Source organism: Lynx canadensis, chromosome C1 (genome assembly GCF_007474595.2).
Source record: "Lynx canadensis isolate LIC74 chromosome C1, mLynCan4.pri.v2, whole genome shotgun sequence".
Taxonomy (NCBI): domain Eukaryota; kingdom Metazoa; phylum Chordata; class Mammalia; order Carnivora; family Felidae; genus Lynx; species Lynx canadensis.
In genome coordinates, this window is record NC_044310.1 from 61896013 (window position 1) to 61914533 (window position 18521).

At 41.3% G+C, this 18521-nt stretch overlaps 1 protein-coding gene across 5 annotated transcripts in view; it reads left to right on the forward strand.

Annotated features, from left to right (window-relative positions):
* The window catches only part of LOC115520450 (serine/threonine-protein kinase TNNI3K), a 289743-nt gene extending 271480 nt beyond the window's left edge, over positions 1–18263 (forward strand). For 4 of the 5 annotated variants that reach the window (XM_030324810.2, XM_030324808.2, XM_030324811.2 and 1 more), the window contains 2 exons: positions 11250–11329; positions 14551–15077. In XM_030324810.2, the coding sequence (XP_030180670.1) occupies positions 11250–11329; positions 14551–14627 (157 nt within the window). In that variant the 3' untranslated portion in view covers positions 14628–15077. Of the gene's footprint in view, positions 1–11249; positions 11330–14140; positions 14192–14550 lie in introns of all 5 variants that reach the window. The other variant, XM_030324809.2, reaches the window with a different exon arrangement.
* The last annotated feature ends 258 nt before the right edge of the window (positions 18264–18521 follow it).

The following is an 18521-nucleotide window of genomic DNA, read 5'->3' on the forward strand; positions in this document are numbered from 1 at the left end:
GAAGAGTTTTCATGAGGGTTTGGGGCTACCCAGCCAAGGTGCTAGAGCCCAGGTATGGTGAGGAAGGCATCTACATGGGAGAGCAACCTGGCATGGGAGGCCAGAGTGCAAGCCTGGGAAGGAGGGCATGCATGAGAGGGGTCAGTGAAGAAGTTACCCCACATAGAGTGTCAGAGCCCAAGCACAGTGGGAAGGACATTCATGAAGGTAGGTGGTGGACACTGTGGTTCCATGCAGATTGAGAAGGGTATCAGTTACAGGAAGGTGCTTGATGTGGTGAAGTCGGAGCATGAGGGTGGTGAATAGGGTATAAGTGTAGACAGGCAGCCCTGTCCTAGTGACTAGAACCCACACAGGGTGAAGAAGGCGTCACACGGGGCACAGCTCAGTGGAGCCCAAGGTAGGTGAGGTGCACCTGCTTAGGGCAGAGAGGTGGGAATGTAGCCCAGAGTGGGGTGTCAGAACACAAGAGGGTAAGGAGAGCCACCTGGAGACAACAATGGAGCCCAAGTAGGGTAAAGGAGGACATCTGTGTATGTGTTGATGGACGCGGGTGTGACAACAGTCAGGGATTTGTACTTTCCAGGGCATTGATCATATTAAGGATAATGGGAACCAGGTTTCTCATTTTCTCATTGTCAGAGAAGAGTGTTAGAAACATGGAAAGGGAGAAAACTAGAATGGACCTTGTGCTGTTGGATTGTATTGGAATTATATGAGAGTGGAGGAAGAGGTCTGAATGTGTTTACATACATATGTATGTACAAACATGTTCTTCAGTTTTGCCTGCTCTGTGAGAGGGTCTGGGAGCAGCAACATTTCAACCAAGCATCTAGGTCTTCATTTCTAAATACTATTCTCCACTAAAAGTAAACAGGGCACTTTGGAGAAATGGCAGATTTCAAGGCTGGGACAAGGAGAGTACAAAATAAGCCTGGAATGTCTGGTGCCACAGAGTAGAGAGGTTTTCAAGGGTGGGTGTGTATCAAAGGGACAGCTTGACGGGGCTCTTGCTTGCCAACTATGGGATAATTTAAGCATCAAAATGAATAATGACAGTAACCTTACAACCCCTTGAATAAAATAATAACTAAATCCATACAGAAATAAATAAATGAAGATACTGAAATTTGGTTGAGATATGGGATATTTATATAGTCTCAAAGTAACACCCCACAAAATCCTTATTAATTACAGAAAGAAAAAGAGTAGTTTTGTAGTAGAGAGTCCTGTCAGATACCGCCTTAACCAAGTAACGAAAATTAAGAACACAATAATGGGACAAATCAAAATGTGATGGGATAGAGTGAGGAGAACACAGCAACACCTGTGTGATGCTTCCCGCATCACATGTAATTTTAATTTAATCAGATAAAACCAAATTGAAGGACAGTCTGCAACATCACTGGCTTGTCATCTTCAAAATTGTTCAGGGTCATGAAACTCAAGTAATGACGGAGAAACTGTTTCCAACTGAAGGAGATTAAAGAAACGTAACAACTAAACACAGTGTGTGATTCTCAGCAAGAATCACACACTTCTCGCTGTAAAGTATTGAGATAATGGGCAAAACTTGAACGGAGTCCGAGAGAAGACAAAATCAAATGATTATATTAGGCTATGTAGGAGAATGTCTTTATTTTAGGAATACACTAAGGTATATGGGAAATGGTAGGCAATCAGATTGGCAACTTACTCTCAAATGGTTCAGGATTAAAAAGAAAATTATACCATGTTTGCAACCTTCCTTTGTTTTGAGATTGTTTCAAAACAAAAAGTTAAGAAAAAAATTCATACATTTACTTTGGCCACTTCATTTCCCAGGTCTTTGCACAGGCCCCAACCTATTTCTATCCCAGTAATTCCCTCCCTTTGAGAATCCACTTATCCTGCAGCTCCTGTGTGTAGGGAGGGTGCCCTTTATAGTATACTGTGTCCCCAGGCATTGAAGTTCACCTGCACATGTCTACATTTCTATTTACCCCAAAGGGTAGAGTACATGTCCATCACACTCATATCTGGGTTCCTAGCATTAGCACAGAACCTGGCATTGTGCTTGATAATCAATCATGAAGAGAAGGAGAGAGACAAGGTTGTGGGTGTAAATTTGGAATCATTTCCAGAGCTAACAGTGTTAAACGGGAAAAGCAGGTGATTTGGGTCCTGCCTAGCCTACATTTGAATTACAGCTGTGTGATCCTGGACAAGACTTGTTTTCCACACGTGTAAAATGGGTTGTTAGGTGCAGCAAATGTATGTAATAAGATTGGTGAGGCATCTAATAGACTGTGACACTTAGCAGGTATGCAACAAAATTTGGTTTCCGTGTTTTCTTTAAAAACAGGAATAAAAATTAACAAAGAAGTCTAGAACCCCACGCTATATCCTGATATCACTATAACCTTGATATATGAACTTGGGTAAGTTATTTCACTTCACAAGGCTTCAATTTCATTCTTGGTAAAATGAGGTGGGAAAATGGAGGAGTGAGAAGTGAGCTTTATGACCATCATGCTCCTAAGATCTCCTAGTTCTAATGTTTAAAATACTTCCCCTTTTTGAGGGGGAATGATAGTAAGTACAGAAGGTGAAGGATAAGAAGGATGTTTGCTGGGGTGCCTGGGTGACCCAGTCGGTTAAGTGTCCAGCTCTTAACTTCGGATCAGGTCATGTTCTCATGGTTTGTTAGTTCGAGCCCCCCATCAGGCTCTATGCTGGTAGCGTGGAGCCTGCTTGGGGTTCTCTTTCTCTCCATGTCTGCCCCTCCCCCACTTATGTGCATGCACGTTCTCTCTCTCTCTCAAAATAAATAAATAAACTTAAAAAAAAAAAAGATGTTTGGTATATTTAAAGGATGTTCCTCAGTTTTGAAAGCAGTCAAGGCATGCAAAGTTCACCTCCTACTGGATTGCACAATTCCTCATTTATACCTGCTTAAAGTATAGGTAAATTGAGAGGTGGTAGTATTGTTACGTTACTGTTAAGCACATTAAAAATTGATGAGCCATCAAGGAATTAGCGCACAGTTTCAATTCTTGCTGCGTTTTTCCTTATTCATAATTCTTTTCCTAATTGCTTTTTCCCTTAAAAATGGGGGAGCTGAGACCTTGGATATTTGCCTAATGGCTCAAACAGAGCCATGACCCATTGCCAAGTCTTTCAGGCCTTTTATAGCTGGGGACATTTGCCACTGAAAGAAAGCTGATGGGTTTGATTTTCCTGAAAGAGATATTTTGCACTGACCCCCGGCCCCATTAAATATTTTGGCCATTGCCCATTCACTGTAATGGGAGCAATAAATTTGTTTTAATTTAGGACATTATCAAGTAGGGAATATTGACAAAGACAAAATAATGTTCTGAAAACAGTGGGATGAAATCATGAATAAATAAATATGTTGAACTTAACTGATAAATTAACAAATGCTTATTCATAAGAGTCTGACTGGACTATTTCAAAGTTAGGCCAAAGGTGATCCCATTTCTAACAGAAATGTCGTCTCTCTTTAGGCCAGAGAAAGACATTGTAAGGCATGGAGAGGCATTTATCCCTTGTGACAGATCTGGTTTAAATAGATCTATTTGTTTTCAGCTAAATGCCAAAAGGAGCATCCAGATGACTCTAGTAGCCTTTTCTATGGCAAAGCGTTTACTCTCCTTGTGTAAACACCTTTATCAGGGATCTCAGCAGGCTGCTTCTCTATCTTTTCTTGGTATTAGTCCCTTAGATTAGTGTCAAAGAACTGAAATTCTGGTTAGCTGTTACCTGTATATGTTTCATGTTGAGTGAAAGAAATGACTTTTCACTTGGATACATTCCTCTTGAGGAAGGGGATAAAGGTGCATATGGCACTGATCTCCTGGCTAATATTCTTTCACAAGTAACATCATTATGACAGATGGCAAAAAAAAAAAAAAAAAAAAAAAAAAAAACCTAACACACCACAAAGCATATTTGCAAAGCTGTGTGGCCTTGGATGGGATGGTGTTGCCTGGGCAAAGTCCAAATGACTAACTCTTCTAGGTTACAGGTAGCCTGAGGGCACTTTTAGCTGCGTAAAAACTAATTGGACCAACTTGAATGGAAGAAAATTGTGCCTGAAGTCTTTAATCACACTAGTAACCTAATGGTTTTCTGTTCAATATAGCCGGAGCAGTGTTTAGGAAGATGAATCCATGCAGCTTAGAAAACCTTGCACAGGATCAGAGAGTTGTGGAGAGTTATAAACATCTTATTTAGAAAGGTTGGGTAGGGGAAAATAAAATTTTCTTAAAGATCTAACAAAGCAAGTCACGAGAAAGCTGACTCTGGCTTCTTTATGATGATAAAGAATATTTTTCTATGAGGATCTTAGTGTTGGTCTTTATATGCAAAGAGTGCAAAATTGTAACTCATGACTAATTCAGTGAGCTCCTCAGATGGAAACAGAACAAGAGTTTGACAGGGACTGCTATTAAATGTAGTGTGCTTTAGAAGAAAGAGCATGGACTGGAAGTCTGAAGACGTTTTTGTTCAAGTTCTGTCTCTGCCTCTTGTTAGCTCTGTGAGTTTATTCAGGTTGTTCAAACTTCCTGAGCCTGATATAGAGTGGAGGTAAAATTAATGCTTTCCCAGATACCTCATGGAGGTTTTGTAAAAATACTCTAAGCTAATTGATATAAAAGTATGCTCACGCTATAAAACCCTCTACAAATATAAGAGATTATTGTATCATTATGGTAGAACTTAATGTTGTAGGTCTCTTTGTTTTTATTTAGTTGTTTTAATTTCAGTCTTGCTTTCAATCCATGCAGACTATATTCATTTGCTCTAATTCACCCAATCAAAGACCCCAGCTCTGTGAAAACCATACTTGGAAGAATATGATAAAAATGGCTTCTTTTGGACTCTATGCCCACCTGATGTCTTCTTTGGAATGTAATTGAGTCAGAAGCCATTATGACACTAGCAAATACTCTGAGAATTTATGAAATCCCACAGCCAAAACCATGATTCATTGCTCCAGTACCAAAAGCATTTGGCAGGCTTTTGTTTGGAAGCCACAATACTGGCTGATTTTGAGGCTCTAAATGGGGCCATTTGAACTCATTGTGGCACTGCCCGCTCCTGCCACTCTGAAGAGATGGCACCAGAGTTCCCTGGACTCTCTTTAGACAGTACTTTCTTACTTCCTCATAGGCTCTGGTTAACAATATACCTTTCTGGATTAAGAGATGACATAGTGTGGGAGCACCTGGGTGGCTCAGTCAGTTGAGCATCTGACTTCGGGTCAAGTCATGATTTTGTGGTTTGTGGGTTTGAGCCCTGCATCCAGCTCTTTGCTGTCAGCCTGTCAGTGCAGAGTCCCCTTCGGATCCTCTGTCCCCCTTTCTCTCTGCCCATCCCTTGCCCGCATTCTCTCAAAAATATATAAACATTAAAAAAGAGAGAGATGAATTAGTGTTTTAGAGTTTTTCCCCACCCCTCAGGCATTGCAACATGAATATTCTACAAATTTATCTTCTTTTTAAAAAATTTTATGTCTCTATTTTGAAAAAGAGAGAGAGAGAGAGAGAGAGAGAGCAAGCAGGGGATGGGCAGAGAGAAGGAGAAAAGGAATCCTAAGCAGGCTCTGAGCCGTCAGCACAGAGCTAGATGTGGGACTTGAACTCCCGAACCATAAGATCATGGACCTGAGCCAAGATCAAGGGCGGGATGCTTAACTGACTGGCGCCCCTACAAATTTATTTTCTATAAAAACTTTTGTGAAGGAGCTCAGGAGTTTTTAGTACCAGACTTACACAACCCGTCAGTCAAATCCTTAATGATGGGTTTATGTGAAAGTGATTTCTCCACACTTTTCCTTTGCTTCAACTTAGATGGCAATGCGGTTCTTCCTTTGAAATAGACCACGAAAAGAGATGGTTCCTTCAGGCAAATAGCACGGTTCAGTTACTATTTCAAATGAAAAGTATATAGACAAAAAGCTACAAACACCACCTTGAGTAGTAGCAGTAATGTGTAGCCAGGTATGCTGTGGCAGGTATAGGGAAATGAGGCACTCAGCCATGGACAAATGTCAGACACTTCAGATAAGGAAGATAAAAATCTTCTGCCTGAGTGGGAAATGTAATCTCAAGCTGCCTTTCCAACACATCAAAGCCAGTTTCACGAAATCTACATGGTTCATGAATACCTTCCAAAGAATCTTAGAATGTAAGAAATAGAGGGACCTGGAATGGCACATCACTTGGATCCCTCTACCGCACCCACGGCCACGATGTACTCTAGCCATACCTTCAAAATTTCCAGGAATGAGACAGTACCCCCTTCTAGAACAACTCAATCTATTTTGGGACAATTCTAACTTCAGGAAATGTGGTGTTTTCTTTTAACTATTCCCAGTGTCTAAGGCTCAGCTTAACCCTTTGGAGAATGTCACCTACCTGAAGTCTTGATCAGTCCTGGATATCCACCCAGTGACAGTTCAATCCAACCACTTGTCATTTGGCACAGATCTCCCCTTCTTACTTACAAGCAATCAGGAGAAACAGTGTCCAGTATCTGAGGAAACTAGATGTGCATATTTCCCCCTTGAAATTTATCCTCACCATGGGGCGCCTGGGTGGCTTGGTCGGTTAAGTGTCCGACTTTGGCTCAGGTCATGATCTCATGGTCCATGAGTTCAAGCCCCGCGTTGGGCTCTGTGCTGACAGCTCAGAGCCTGGAGCCTGTTTCCGATTCTGTGTCTCCCTCTCTCTCTGCCCCTCCCCTGTTCATGCTCTGTCTCTCTCTGTCTCAAAAATAAATAAATGTTTAAAAAAAAAAAAGAAATTTATCCTCACCAAAAAGAAATAAAGCAAATCTAACATGATGGATTTTTTCTTTCTGAATAAATTATTCATTCCCCAGTGCACCTTTGTAAGAAACAATGACCAATGACTATGTTTATCTGTACATGTACATCACAGAACTAATTTGAACTATTTAGCCTAAAATAACTGAAATTAATTTTAGCACTAAAAGTGAGATATATCAATATAATGTGGTAGTGTGCAAAAACTAACATAAAGATTCTATTCTCTTTATTTGTTTAATGTTTATTTACTTTTGAGAGAGAGAGAGAGAAAGCATCAGCATGGGAGGAGCAGAGAGAGGGAGACACAGAATCCAAAGCAGGCTCCAGGCTCTGAGCTGTCAGCACAGAGCCTGATGTGGGCCTCGAACTCATGAACTGTGAGATCATGACCTGAGCCCAAGTCGGACGCTCAGCCGACTGAGTGAGTCACCCAGGCACCCCTCTGCTATTCTCTTCAAAAGAGAAAATTTCATTACACTGTCATTAAACATATACATGAAATCACTCATATAATATCCTATATCATTGATATATATGCCTCTGTATGACATATAGGTCCTTTTAACATAAAGAAGGCCACCTAGTTGACCAGCAGTACTGCAAAATCGAGTGCTTTTCTTACCTGCCATTGGTTCACATTTACTTTCATTGAATTCATGGGACAGCTGCATCACTGGAAATGCCTATTTTCACTGGCCACAACTTCAGCCAACAGAGGTCCCGGTATGTGTCTTAAACTCTGGGCTTCTGTGAAACTCCTGCTGAATTCTGGATGTGCATGAGTTGAGGACAACTACTTCCATGGATCAGGGTTTGGTTTCTTCTGCTTTGTTTGACCTGGGCACAGTTAGCTTCCATCTGTCTGTCATCCTAGAACAGCGTCCAGAACCAGCCAATGTGGTATCTCCTGGGCCAGAAGGTTAAGTCCCCTGGCATGAATTGCATTTAGCAACTGAATAAATAAGACAGCTTGGAGATGGGCTTTTATTCATAGGAAACCAGATAGCCTTTTTGATGATAAAATATTTATTCCCTATTATCTTGTTGTTGCCAAGACCACTATGTACAGCACATTTCTTAAAAGGAGCTGGAGTGCTTAAGAGGTTCTAGTAGGTAGGTAAATTTTAGGGTATTAGTAGGGTAAATTTTATTTTGAAAAATATCTTGAATGACAGTCTGTTGCCCAGAACCGAGTGTGGTTTGCCATTTAATGTTGATTGAGATAATCCCATGTCCCACTTTAAGGCAATACTTTTTCTTCTTTTTAATCATTGCTCCCCTCTAAGAAACAGCTTCACATTATCCCTTAAGAAAGTGAGGCCAAACCTGCAGTCATTTTAAGGCAGCTAAGTGGATGAAGCAGTGTGAATTTATATTAGAGTTTAGAAAAATCTCACTTCTCCAGGTGAACATTTTGTAATAATTTTATTTTAACTATTTACAAAGTACCAGCTAAGCCCTGTGGGAGATCCAAAGATATCAGATGGGATGTCTGACCTCTGGGAATAGGCTGTTTAGTGGGCTTCACTAGCATACAAATACAGGCCGTTGCCACACACAGAGGCAGACTCTGATAAGCACTGTGCTAGAAGTACAAAGTACTAGAGGGTATGAAATTCTGAGTGGGGTTTCCAAGAAGACTTTGAGGAAATGTTTCCTTCGAGTTGGACCTTGACACATAATAAAAGTAGGTAACTTTTATTGAGTGCTTACTACATACTAGCACTTCCCAAAATCTTTTAAACTTCTTAATTCTTTAATTCTCATGATTAACCTTATAAGTCGAGTGTTGATATAATTCCCATTTTATAGTTGCATAATCTAAAGCAAAGAGTAGTTAAATAACGTATGCCCAAGGTCATTGCTAGTAAGTAATAGAGTCAGGATTCAAATTCAGGGAGTGTAGCACCAGAATGTTCCTTCTTAATGCTTCCCCTTAGAGACAAATAAGATGTCACTGGGGCTCCTGGGTGTCCCAGTTGATTAAGCATTGGACTTCCACTCAGGTCATGATCTCAAGGTTCATGCACTCGAGCCTCGCATTGGGCTCTGTGTTGAGAGCTCAGAGCCTGGAGCCTGCTTCGGATTCTGCATTTCCTTTTCTCTCTGTCCCACCCTTGCTTGTGCTCTGTCTCTCTCTGTCTCTCAAAAATAAATAAATGTTAAAAAAAATGTAATGTAAAAAAAAAAAGATGTTACCAAGCAGATTCAAGTAGTGGGAGCAGCTGAACCACAACCATGGAGGAAGGAAAATTCAGGATGTTTCAGAAAGTACAAAGTCTATTAGTGTGGCTTGAACTTGGGAAGAAAAGATACTGAGGAATTGTAGAACATGAGATACACACAGAACGCAAGTAGGTTTGGAAGCAGAGGGTTTGGAACGTGGACCTGAAGAACCGCCGTGGGGAACAGGGGAGAGTCCTGGCAGGATTTTTGTTACCAGAAGACCTTGTACAGGGGAGGATTGAGTGACCTAAGAGAAGGACATTATTTAAGGACCTATCAATTAATTAAATTGTCCAAAACTTTTTTTTTTTTTTTTTTTGGAGTTTCTCCTATGTGCCAGGCACTGTAAGTGTTGAGTATATAGCAGGGAATAAGGGAGATAAGATGAACAAGGCTCCCAACTTCATTGTGTGATAGAATATATAAGTAAATGGATAAATGGACAAGATAATTTCATATAGCTTCATGTCAAAGAAACACATTGACATGAGATAGAAAGTGATGATAAGCCAAGGAAATGCCACTTTGGAACAGTGGTCAGGGAAGGCCTCTCTGAGGAGGTAATGTTGCAACTGAGGCCTAAATGACAGAGGATCCAGGCATGGGTGAAGGCAGGGCAGTGGTTCATTAAAGCAGAATTTGGGTTCATTAAGAAGATCATTCCATGCAGAGTTAGTTAGCAAGTGCAAGAGCTCTTGATTAGGAAAGAGCTTGGACGGTGTAAGGGACAGAAAGAACATCATGAAGTGCTTACCAAAAGATGGGGAGAAGGGTACGAGTTGAGGTTGAGGTAGGCAGGGCCAGGGCCTTGTAGGTGAGGGGACAGCATTGGAGTACATTTTACTCTAAATGAACTGGGAAGCCACTAGAATGATTTAAGTAGGAGAATGTCTTAATCTGTTTTATACTGTGAAAAGAACATTCTGGATAATATATGGAAAATGGGTTATCAGGAGACAGGAGTGAAAGCGGGAACATCAATTAAGAGGCAAACTGCGGAGATCCAAACAAGAAAATTATATGGCCCGGATCTTGAAGGAGAAGGCAGATGAAAGGATTAGGGTTCCATAATGGAGGCAGAGCTAAAAAACATTTGCATTAGGTGAGAGTTGTGAAAAAAAGAAAAATTTTGGCGTAAGTAACTGAATGGTGTGGTGCCAGGAACCGAGATGAGAGCTCTGGCTTGGGACGGGAGAATTGAGAGTTCTGTGAGCACAGTGAGGGGAGCACTGGGGGGAACTAGGGAAGCCTCCTGGAGGACGCTAAAGTTTGGGTGAGACATGGACACAAGAGAAACCACAGATATATGATTAACTGACAGATGTGATTCAACATGAGGGTGAGGGTTTTGATGACTTCAGGTTTTGAGTCTGAAGAGGTAAAAAGAAAACAAGCCCATTAACCAATGTGGTAAAAGGGTAGCAGAAGTCTGAGGAAGAGAAGGATTGAAGAAGAAATTCCTGTTTGAGTACCGGATAAGCACACAGGCTTTGGAATCTAAAAGACCTGGGTTTGAACCATAGATGAGCCAGTTACCAAACGTGTGTAACAAGTTACTTAACTGCTCCACCTGAGTCTCCTAATCTGTAAAATGAGAGAAATGTTTGGTAATAAGGATTAAATGAGATGATAGACTTATGCGTTTAATGCATTGGAATCATGCAGTAAATCTTATCACTATCTCATATAATTCCTACTATAATAACAGCAAAATAATAATATCTCTTGGCATGTGTTTTACTGATAGTGATTATTACTAAGATAATACTCTGGCTATTAGTTGCTTTTAAGAAATACTTGCAATTATATTAACTCAGGATTTAGATTCAACACTCCTTTTTGTTACATTTAATCATCCAAACAAACTGGAAATTATTTATGTACTTTTCCCATCTTACAGGTTAATAAACTGAGGCTCAGAAAGGGTGGCGTGCCCAAGTTTACACAGCTGGGAATCATAGCCTACCTGGAAGAGCCAGTACTCACACCGAGATATGACTTAATCCAAATAATTCTGAACTCTCTCCCAACTAGTCACTTGTAGCATAAAAACACCTTTGTATTACTTTACCAGTTTTCTGGGATCTATCCTGAGTGAATAAGTTGTGTTTTATAAAAATGTTGTTAGCAAACAACCACCATAATTTTCAGAGTGTGAAATCATGTGTTGCATGGAACTTTCCAGTGCTGGACAGTGTTCTTCTCAAGGCCTGTCTTTGGAGGAGATGAAGAGGGGTCTTCAATTATCACCCATTGACAAATATGGTAAGTACATAGATTGTTCAGAATGATTAAGGAAACTTCCCCTAGGAAGGTGATATTTATTCATAATAAGGAAGAATAGATTCTGTTTTATAAGATGCTTTAAAAACAGTATGTTATAAAAGTACAAACTTTGATTTTATGTAACTCTGCATTTACCTTTGAGTTTACTAATGTGTGTGCATAAGTGTGTAAGGATATGTGCAAGTATATCAGAGTGTGTGTATACATGGAAGAAGAGATAAGTCTCCTGCATCTTGTGATATTCCAAACACCCCGTTGCCACCTTCCTGAGTTCACTGCCTGTAAGCCTCACATCACAGGTATGTAGGGAGGAGAAAAACAAGAGATGAGTTTCTACAATTACGTCATATGCTGGGGGAGCTCCTCCCCTTTGGCAAGTACCTAAGGGTAAATTGTAAACCCAGCCATCCCCTCAAAAACCTAGAGAGGCGATGGAGGTATCACTGATGGTATCTTTTTGCACAGGTCTACTTTAGAAGGAATTAATAAAGCTCTTTGAAATAATTAACACAGTTCTATGCAGGCCCTTGGAAGCCAGAGGCTGGGTAATCACCCTTATCACCAGCTGCCATATTAATGTGCTAGGCCTGTAATGTCCTTTTTCCAACCTCTAAGCCCGAGAGTCTCTATATTTAATTGGAATTTTAGCACAATGGGCTCATTTATTCATGGGAACTTTCCTTGACAATATGGAGGACCGAAAAAAAAAATGTATGTCAGTTAAAGAGATCAGATTTATTACAAGAACTGGGTTTGGGGAAGAATAAATTGGATGATGTGTTCCCGATTCTCTGATTTAGTGAATGGTAATAGACCCTAGAAACCCTCAGCTTTGGGATCCTCACCAGTGCACCTCGTTTGCCAAGTATTATTACCTAAGGCATTAGAAAGCCTTTAAGAAACGAAGGAAAAAAAAAAATGTTCTGGATAGATGCAGACAAACTACTTGGGAACATTAAAGAAAGGAAACTTTGTGCTCCGACTCCCAGGACGTGTCTAGAATGCAGCCGAGTGCTTTTTATCATCAGCTTTACAGCATAATTGGCCAGTCCAGTAACCGGGGAAAATGTGCTCTAAGTGTCACATCATCACATTTTTTATAGATATACTATCGTTTTTTCAAACCTTTACAGATGTGACCACACAACCACAAAATACAGGGCACGCTTTGAAATGTGTGCTTTGACCAGAAGTCTTTCCTTTCATGGTGGATGAAACATTTCAAGATGAAGCATTCGTTAACCTAACGATCTGTTTCTTAAAGGAATAAGACTTTGAGCAGAATTCTTCAAGATGGAGAAGACAAAAGTAATGCAATAAGGCAAAAGTTGGGTTTCCCTATGCATGTTTGTGCCAGAGTTGAAGAAAACATTAGGGTGTTTGAAGGGAGTGAGAGCCCCAACAGGCAAAGAAGATATATTTAAGATCTCCCTCTAGGAACATCACGTAGTACAAGAAAGAATGCTTTAATTGCCCTCCATTTCCATTTTATAAACCAAGTGTGGTAAAATAGCTACATTATGAACCGTTTCTTCCTCTCCACCCTCAAAGACAGGGCTAGAAAATGAAGATAAAATTACATGCATTGCAATTTTCTCTGTATGTGAGACCTTTCGCCCTACAGCAACAAAATGTGCAGACACGGCTCAGTCTTTTCCTAAAGCCTGTGGTCAGATTTCACTTGGGTTCCTCTTAAGCCAAGTGGCCACACAAGGGCCTGTCGTTCAACTTTGGCAGGATGCATCAATAAAAAATGTCAGCACCCAGGCCCTGATGGTTTTGCTACCCATCCCAGAAGGAGAGTGTCCCCCCTTCCTGCTGCCACACATACACACACACACACACACACACACACACACTAGAGGGATGTGCACTCACAATCAGATTTCCACTGGAGCATCACAGGCCAGTAAAATCGCATGTGGTACACTAGAAGGTTGATGGTAGCAATAAAAGGATTGCAAGCTTATGAAAGCATCTATCCAGGCCTGGAATGAAGGTGCAGTTTCAGTCGGAACAAAAGGAACTATTTTGCTTTAGGATGTAGATTTTATGTAGGTCCACCCGAAATTAGGATTCAGTGGTGTGTATCCTGCCTCCCTTCATCTCAGCTTCCCCTGACCACAGCCTTCCTGCCAGCTGACCGGGGTCAACCCTGCTGGAGGTGAGCGAGACAGGCCAGTCAGCAGCAGCCCCAGCACCTCCTCTCTGGAGAGTTTATGTGCTGCCTGAGAAACGTTGACAGAGACCCTTCTTACGAAAATAAATAAGCCTATCCAACTGCATATTGCTAGATGCCTTGATGAAAATGTAGATGGCTGAGTTGGTTCTGAAAACTCAGCTATCACAGGGAGCAAAAGCAGCAATAGCTGTTGACAAATGTGCCCATTTTCCCAGAAGCAATGAACGGCTTCCTCACTTGCACTGGAAAAGTTAACTGCTTCCCTGCACGTGTCCTGTGTTCTCTAGGACAGCGGCCGGATCCTGAGCCACTAGCTGCATTCTGTGGACACAGGGCTACTGCTTCAACGAGCATCAAATACCACCGGTATTTAGACCTAAGCATTGAAGTACACTTAAAAACCGGGTGCTCAGGGAGGAAAAACAAAACAAAACCCAACCAGAGCTGACCTGCTGTAGAGAGTGCCTCTTTCCTTTTTCTCTCTGCTAGTTCCACCTTCTTTTTAAAATTGCCATTTGCTCAACACTCACTGTGTCACACACTGTACAGATTGTCTTACCAACGTTACCAACCTTACAAATAAGTGACGTTAGTGTTCCTATTTACAGATGAAGACACTGGGGCTTAGAAAGGTTAAGTGGACAAAAATCACAGAACCGGTAAGTAGTGGGGCCAAGGTTTAAACCCACACTGGCCTGACTTGTAAGCCCATGATTTTAGCCATCGTGATACACCCCCTTCTGGAACAGTCCCCTTCTTTACTCCAAACTTGGCCTGCGTGGGTCTAAATCACACATCCATCATTTGTGTTCCTCTAGTCTCAGCTCTATGTTTGCATTTTAAATTTTGCCTGTGTTTTACGACTGCTTGCCAGCAGCCTTCGCCCAGACTCTCTGTTCACGTGAGCCGAGAGGAGCCGCTTGGCAGCTGTGGTGCACTGGGTGAGGCTGGTTAAGAAAAATTGGGAAGATGGACTGAAAGGCCGATAAGTAACAGCTGAACTTCTATTCTGATGCAGGCTACGTGTCCGACCCCATGAGCCCGATGCATTTCCATTCTGGCCGGAATAGTGGCAGCTTTGAGGACAGCGGCTGACAGCGTTCCGCATATACCTAAGGAGAGATTTCCCCCAAACTGACAGCAACAATTCCTACCGTGGCAGGCTTGCTTCCAATTATAATATTTTACCCTCTAAAGTCTCCTTAAATTGGCTTGTTTATACTGGTCTTCTTTAATTCCCTACCACAAGTTGGGCTTTGGATTTATGGTTAAGGAATGAAATGCAAAGGAACCAAGACAGAATGTATGTAAAAAATTTGTTTGAATTTTGTAACTGAAAGAGCAAATTTATATCATTACTTGGAGATGGGGCCTAAGACTATGGTGGGCACTTCACAATGATTATGTTTTCCTAGACTGAATTATGTGGACTTGCATTTGAGAGCCACGGCTTTGATTTTGTAGAATATTGTTCGTTTTCTTCTCTCATTAAGTTACCTCTGGTGTTCAGCTCTGTGATTAAAGGTTCTTTGTTGGCATCCAAAATGGATTCAGAAGTGTACTGACTTCTGAGTAAGTGTTCTTTAAGACATATTGGTACAAAGAAGTAATGACCTTCAGATCAAGACGCTTGCAAAATACTGCATGTACTTAGCCTCCTTTCTACCTCATACCGAGTGCTCTGTGGTGTCTGGGCATCCTGTTACTGTCAGCATCAAGGTGTCATAAATGGTACTGGTACAGTTATGACAACTGATCTGCAAACGCAAACCTGCTGTTCATACCCGAGTCCGGCACAGCGCACTGGGAGGATGTCTGAGGTACCCCTGGCCTTCCTTCAAAAAGTGAGAGAGCTGGGGGCACCTGGCTGGCTCAGTCAGTAGATCATGGGCCTCTTGATCTCAGGATTGTGAGTTTAAGTCCCACATCAGGGGTAGAGTTGACGAGAGAGAGAGAGAGAGAGAGAGAGAGAGGGAAATCTGCTATCCATGTTCATTCCACTCAGGAAGAAGGGAGTCCTTCCACCAAACAAAATAGTTTTTCTACTGAAAGGCAGACTTGGGAAAAAAAAAAAAAAAAGAGGCAGGAAACTATGAAAATTTAGTGTGATAATCACTGCTTTTAATCTTGCTAATGAAAAAAAGAGTAAAGGAAGATTGGGTAGTCGCTAAATCAAGGTTTCTAGATCCCAGCACTATTTACTGGTCGGAGGGAATCATCTTTGTGGGGGCTGTCCTGTGCACAGTGGGGTGTTTAACAGCTTCCTGGCCTTTACTCCCAGATGCCAGTAACAGCTCCCCTAAAAAGCCTCCAGACATTTCTAAATGTGCCCTGGGGGACAAAGTTGCCCCAGGATGACAGGATAAATCCTGAGAGGACAACTAGGGTCTTGAGGAGCAATGAAAGGAATCTAGAGCCGAGCTTTGACTACATTTAGACGAATCTGCTTTCTTCTCCTGAGCAATGTGGGCTCATAGACAAATGGAACTGGATGGGAAAAGTGCTGATTGTTCCTCCCATGTCTGTGGTGAGCTCCTTCATCCTCCCCTCTCCCCCTACAGATTAGAAATTACGTTTCTTGAGGGCAATTTCTATCAGAACAACGACCCCACCTCTAAAACCTCTCGGAGCCTTTTCTATGACCTGTGGTTACAAAGTTGTAAGTCCTCTGAACAGCTTGGGGCTAGCCCGTTACAGTCCAGTAGAAGTTAAAAGCACGGAACTTCCATTTACATTCACTCCTTTTTAGCCCACAGCCTCTGTCTCCCCACCCAGTCATTCTGGAGTCATAGATGCTCTTTCCCACCGTGCAATTTGCCAAGGGGCTCTCTAATACACGGGAACAAGGAGCTTGAAGTGGTCATACAAGCATAAAGCTTTCTAGTAAGGAGCTGGCTGAAGAGCCCCTGTCTCTACATCTCTCTCTCTCTAGGCCTCTGCTCTGGCTGCTTTAGGAAATGAGCCGGCACCTAGCCTGGGGTGGCCTTGATCCTTTTATCAGTTGAGTTGAAAGGAATGCCTTAGAAAGTTAAAAAAAATAATAATATAAGTAATTGAGTAACTTAATACCCAGTTTTAACTAAAGATTCACAGTAGGGGTGATGTTGATTATATGTATAATCAGGACAGTGCTGGGGTAAACCTGCAGTCCTTCCAGTTTCCCATGGAATGTGGCCATGTTGTCTGAAATACCTCTTTTAGAGGGGGATTTTCTAGAACAAATTTGTGACACTCCCTTTCTTTGTTTCCTTTAATTAGCCACCTCCTCTCTCCACAATGTGTCTCCCTACGTTAGTGCTTCCCTCTGGCTCTTGTCAAGTATCTGCAAATAATGAGACTAATACGTCTTGATTCCTGAGAAGGGGAACCTTTTCACAGATGCCAACCTGTAGCTCACAAGCCCTTTTCATTACTACACCTTTAATGGGGCCCAGCTATCATCTCAGAGCTAGTCTTGAGATCATGAGGTTGGTGTGTGTGTGTGTGTGCGCGCGTGTTTTTTCCTCCTTGCTGAAAAATGTCTCACTAATTGCTTTCTTTTTCTGCTGGTAAAAATGAACTTCTGTGATCATGTTTTTGCATGCTTAGCACATTACATTTTTTTCTATGTGCATGCAGCACTGAGCTCACTTCGAAGATGTTCAATTAGCTATAATTGTAAGCCAAATTACAGCAGCACCAGGAGAGAGTTATTCCAACAGAGTGATTATTTGGGTTAAATTATTTCCAAAGCTGACATTTCCCTGGGAAAGAGGAAAAAATGGGTGCTAGTGGTACAGGAAAAGGCTAGTGCTAGATAATACATCTGAAATGAAGGACCTGATTTCTTTCTCTCTCTCTTGCTCTGTCTTAATTTCCTTTCCTTTTTTTTCCCTTCCTTCCTTCCTTCTCTCCCTGAGGTCACTCAGACCTTCTATAGTACTTGTATAGCCTTGGGCAAGTCACTTAACCTATCTGAGCTCCAGTTTATTATTATTTGTAAGATGGTAATAAATAACATTTCTCTTGTAGAATTGCTATAAGAATTGCATATAATATAAAATGCATTGTATAGTTCCTGGAACACCATAGCAGATATTATTGTAAATATTGTTTATTGTTATTCTTAAATCACCATGCAGCCAAAGAGCTGTACTACAAGAGGAGAGCATGAGAAGGGTGGAGATTTTTTTCTCTCATGTGACAATAACCATCAGTGTCCCTAAAACCCCCTAGCAAATAGCAAACTTCTGAGCTTATCCTTCTGAGGCAGTGTGAGCCAAGATCCAGCAGCCTTAGGATGGTCTTATTTTGTAATGTCTTATTTACACCTGAAATCAAATTAGAAATCAAATCCTTTAAATCAAATACAAGAACCAAAAAAGCATTCTCCAACAAGGAGGATGCTAAGTAAAAATAGCAAGAAAACACATTTATTGAGCACTTACTATGTGGCAGGAACTGTTTTTGGTGATTATACGTGCTATTATTTCACTCATTTCTCCAAATAACTCTGGAAAGGGAGAAATATTTTTTTTTCTTTATTGCTCAAGTGGATAATGAATCTAAGCTAGTATAGACTGGAACCAGGTGTCAAAACTAGGTTTGCCTTGCACTAGTATCCGTGATTTGTTCACTACCCAGTACGGCCTCCTTTGTGTGGAGGGAACAGAATAAAAATAGCAAACGTTCACAAGCCAGAACCGTGGTAAAAGCAAAGAAATCTGTACTTTTGCAGTCCTTGGGAAAATTTGGGAATTACCCAGGAGAAGTTTCAGGGACCAGAAAAAACAAACCTTTCCTGATTGCTGTGGCTCATTATTGCAAAGTAAAACCAAAAATATAATCATCATCATTTTCTCTGTGTTAATTATGGAAAAGAAGGGGCTGGAATAATCTCAAGGCTCAAAAAATACACATTGTTATTTTCTAGGCAGAATGAACCAGAAATGATTGACAGAAGCAAGACTCTCACCGTGATAAGCAGGAACAAAAAAGTTATGAGGGCAA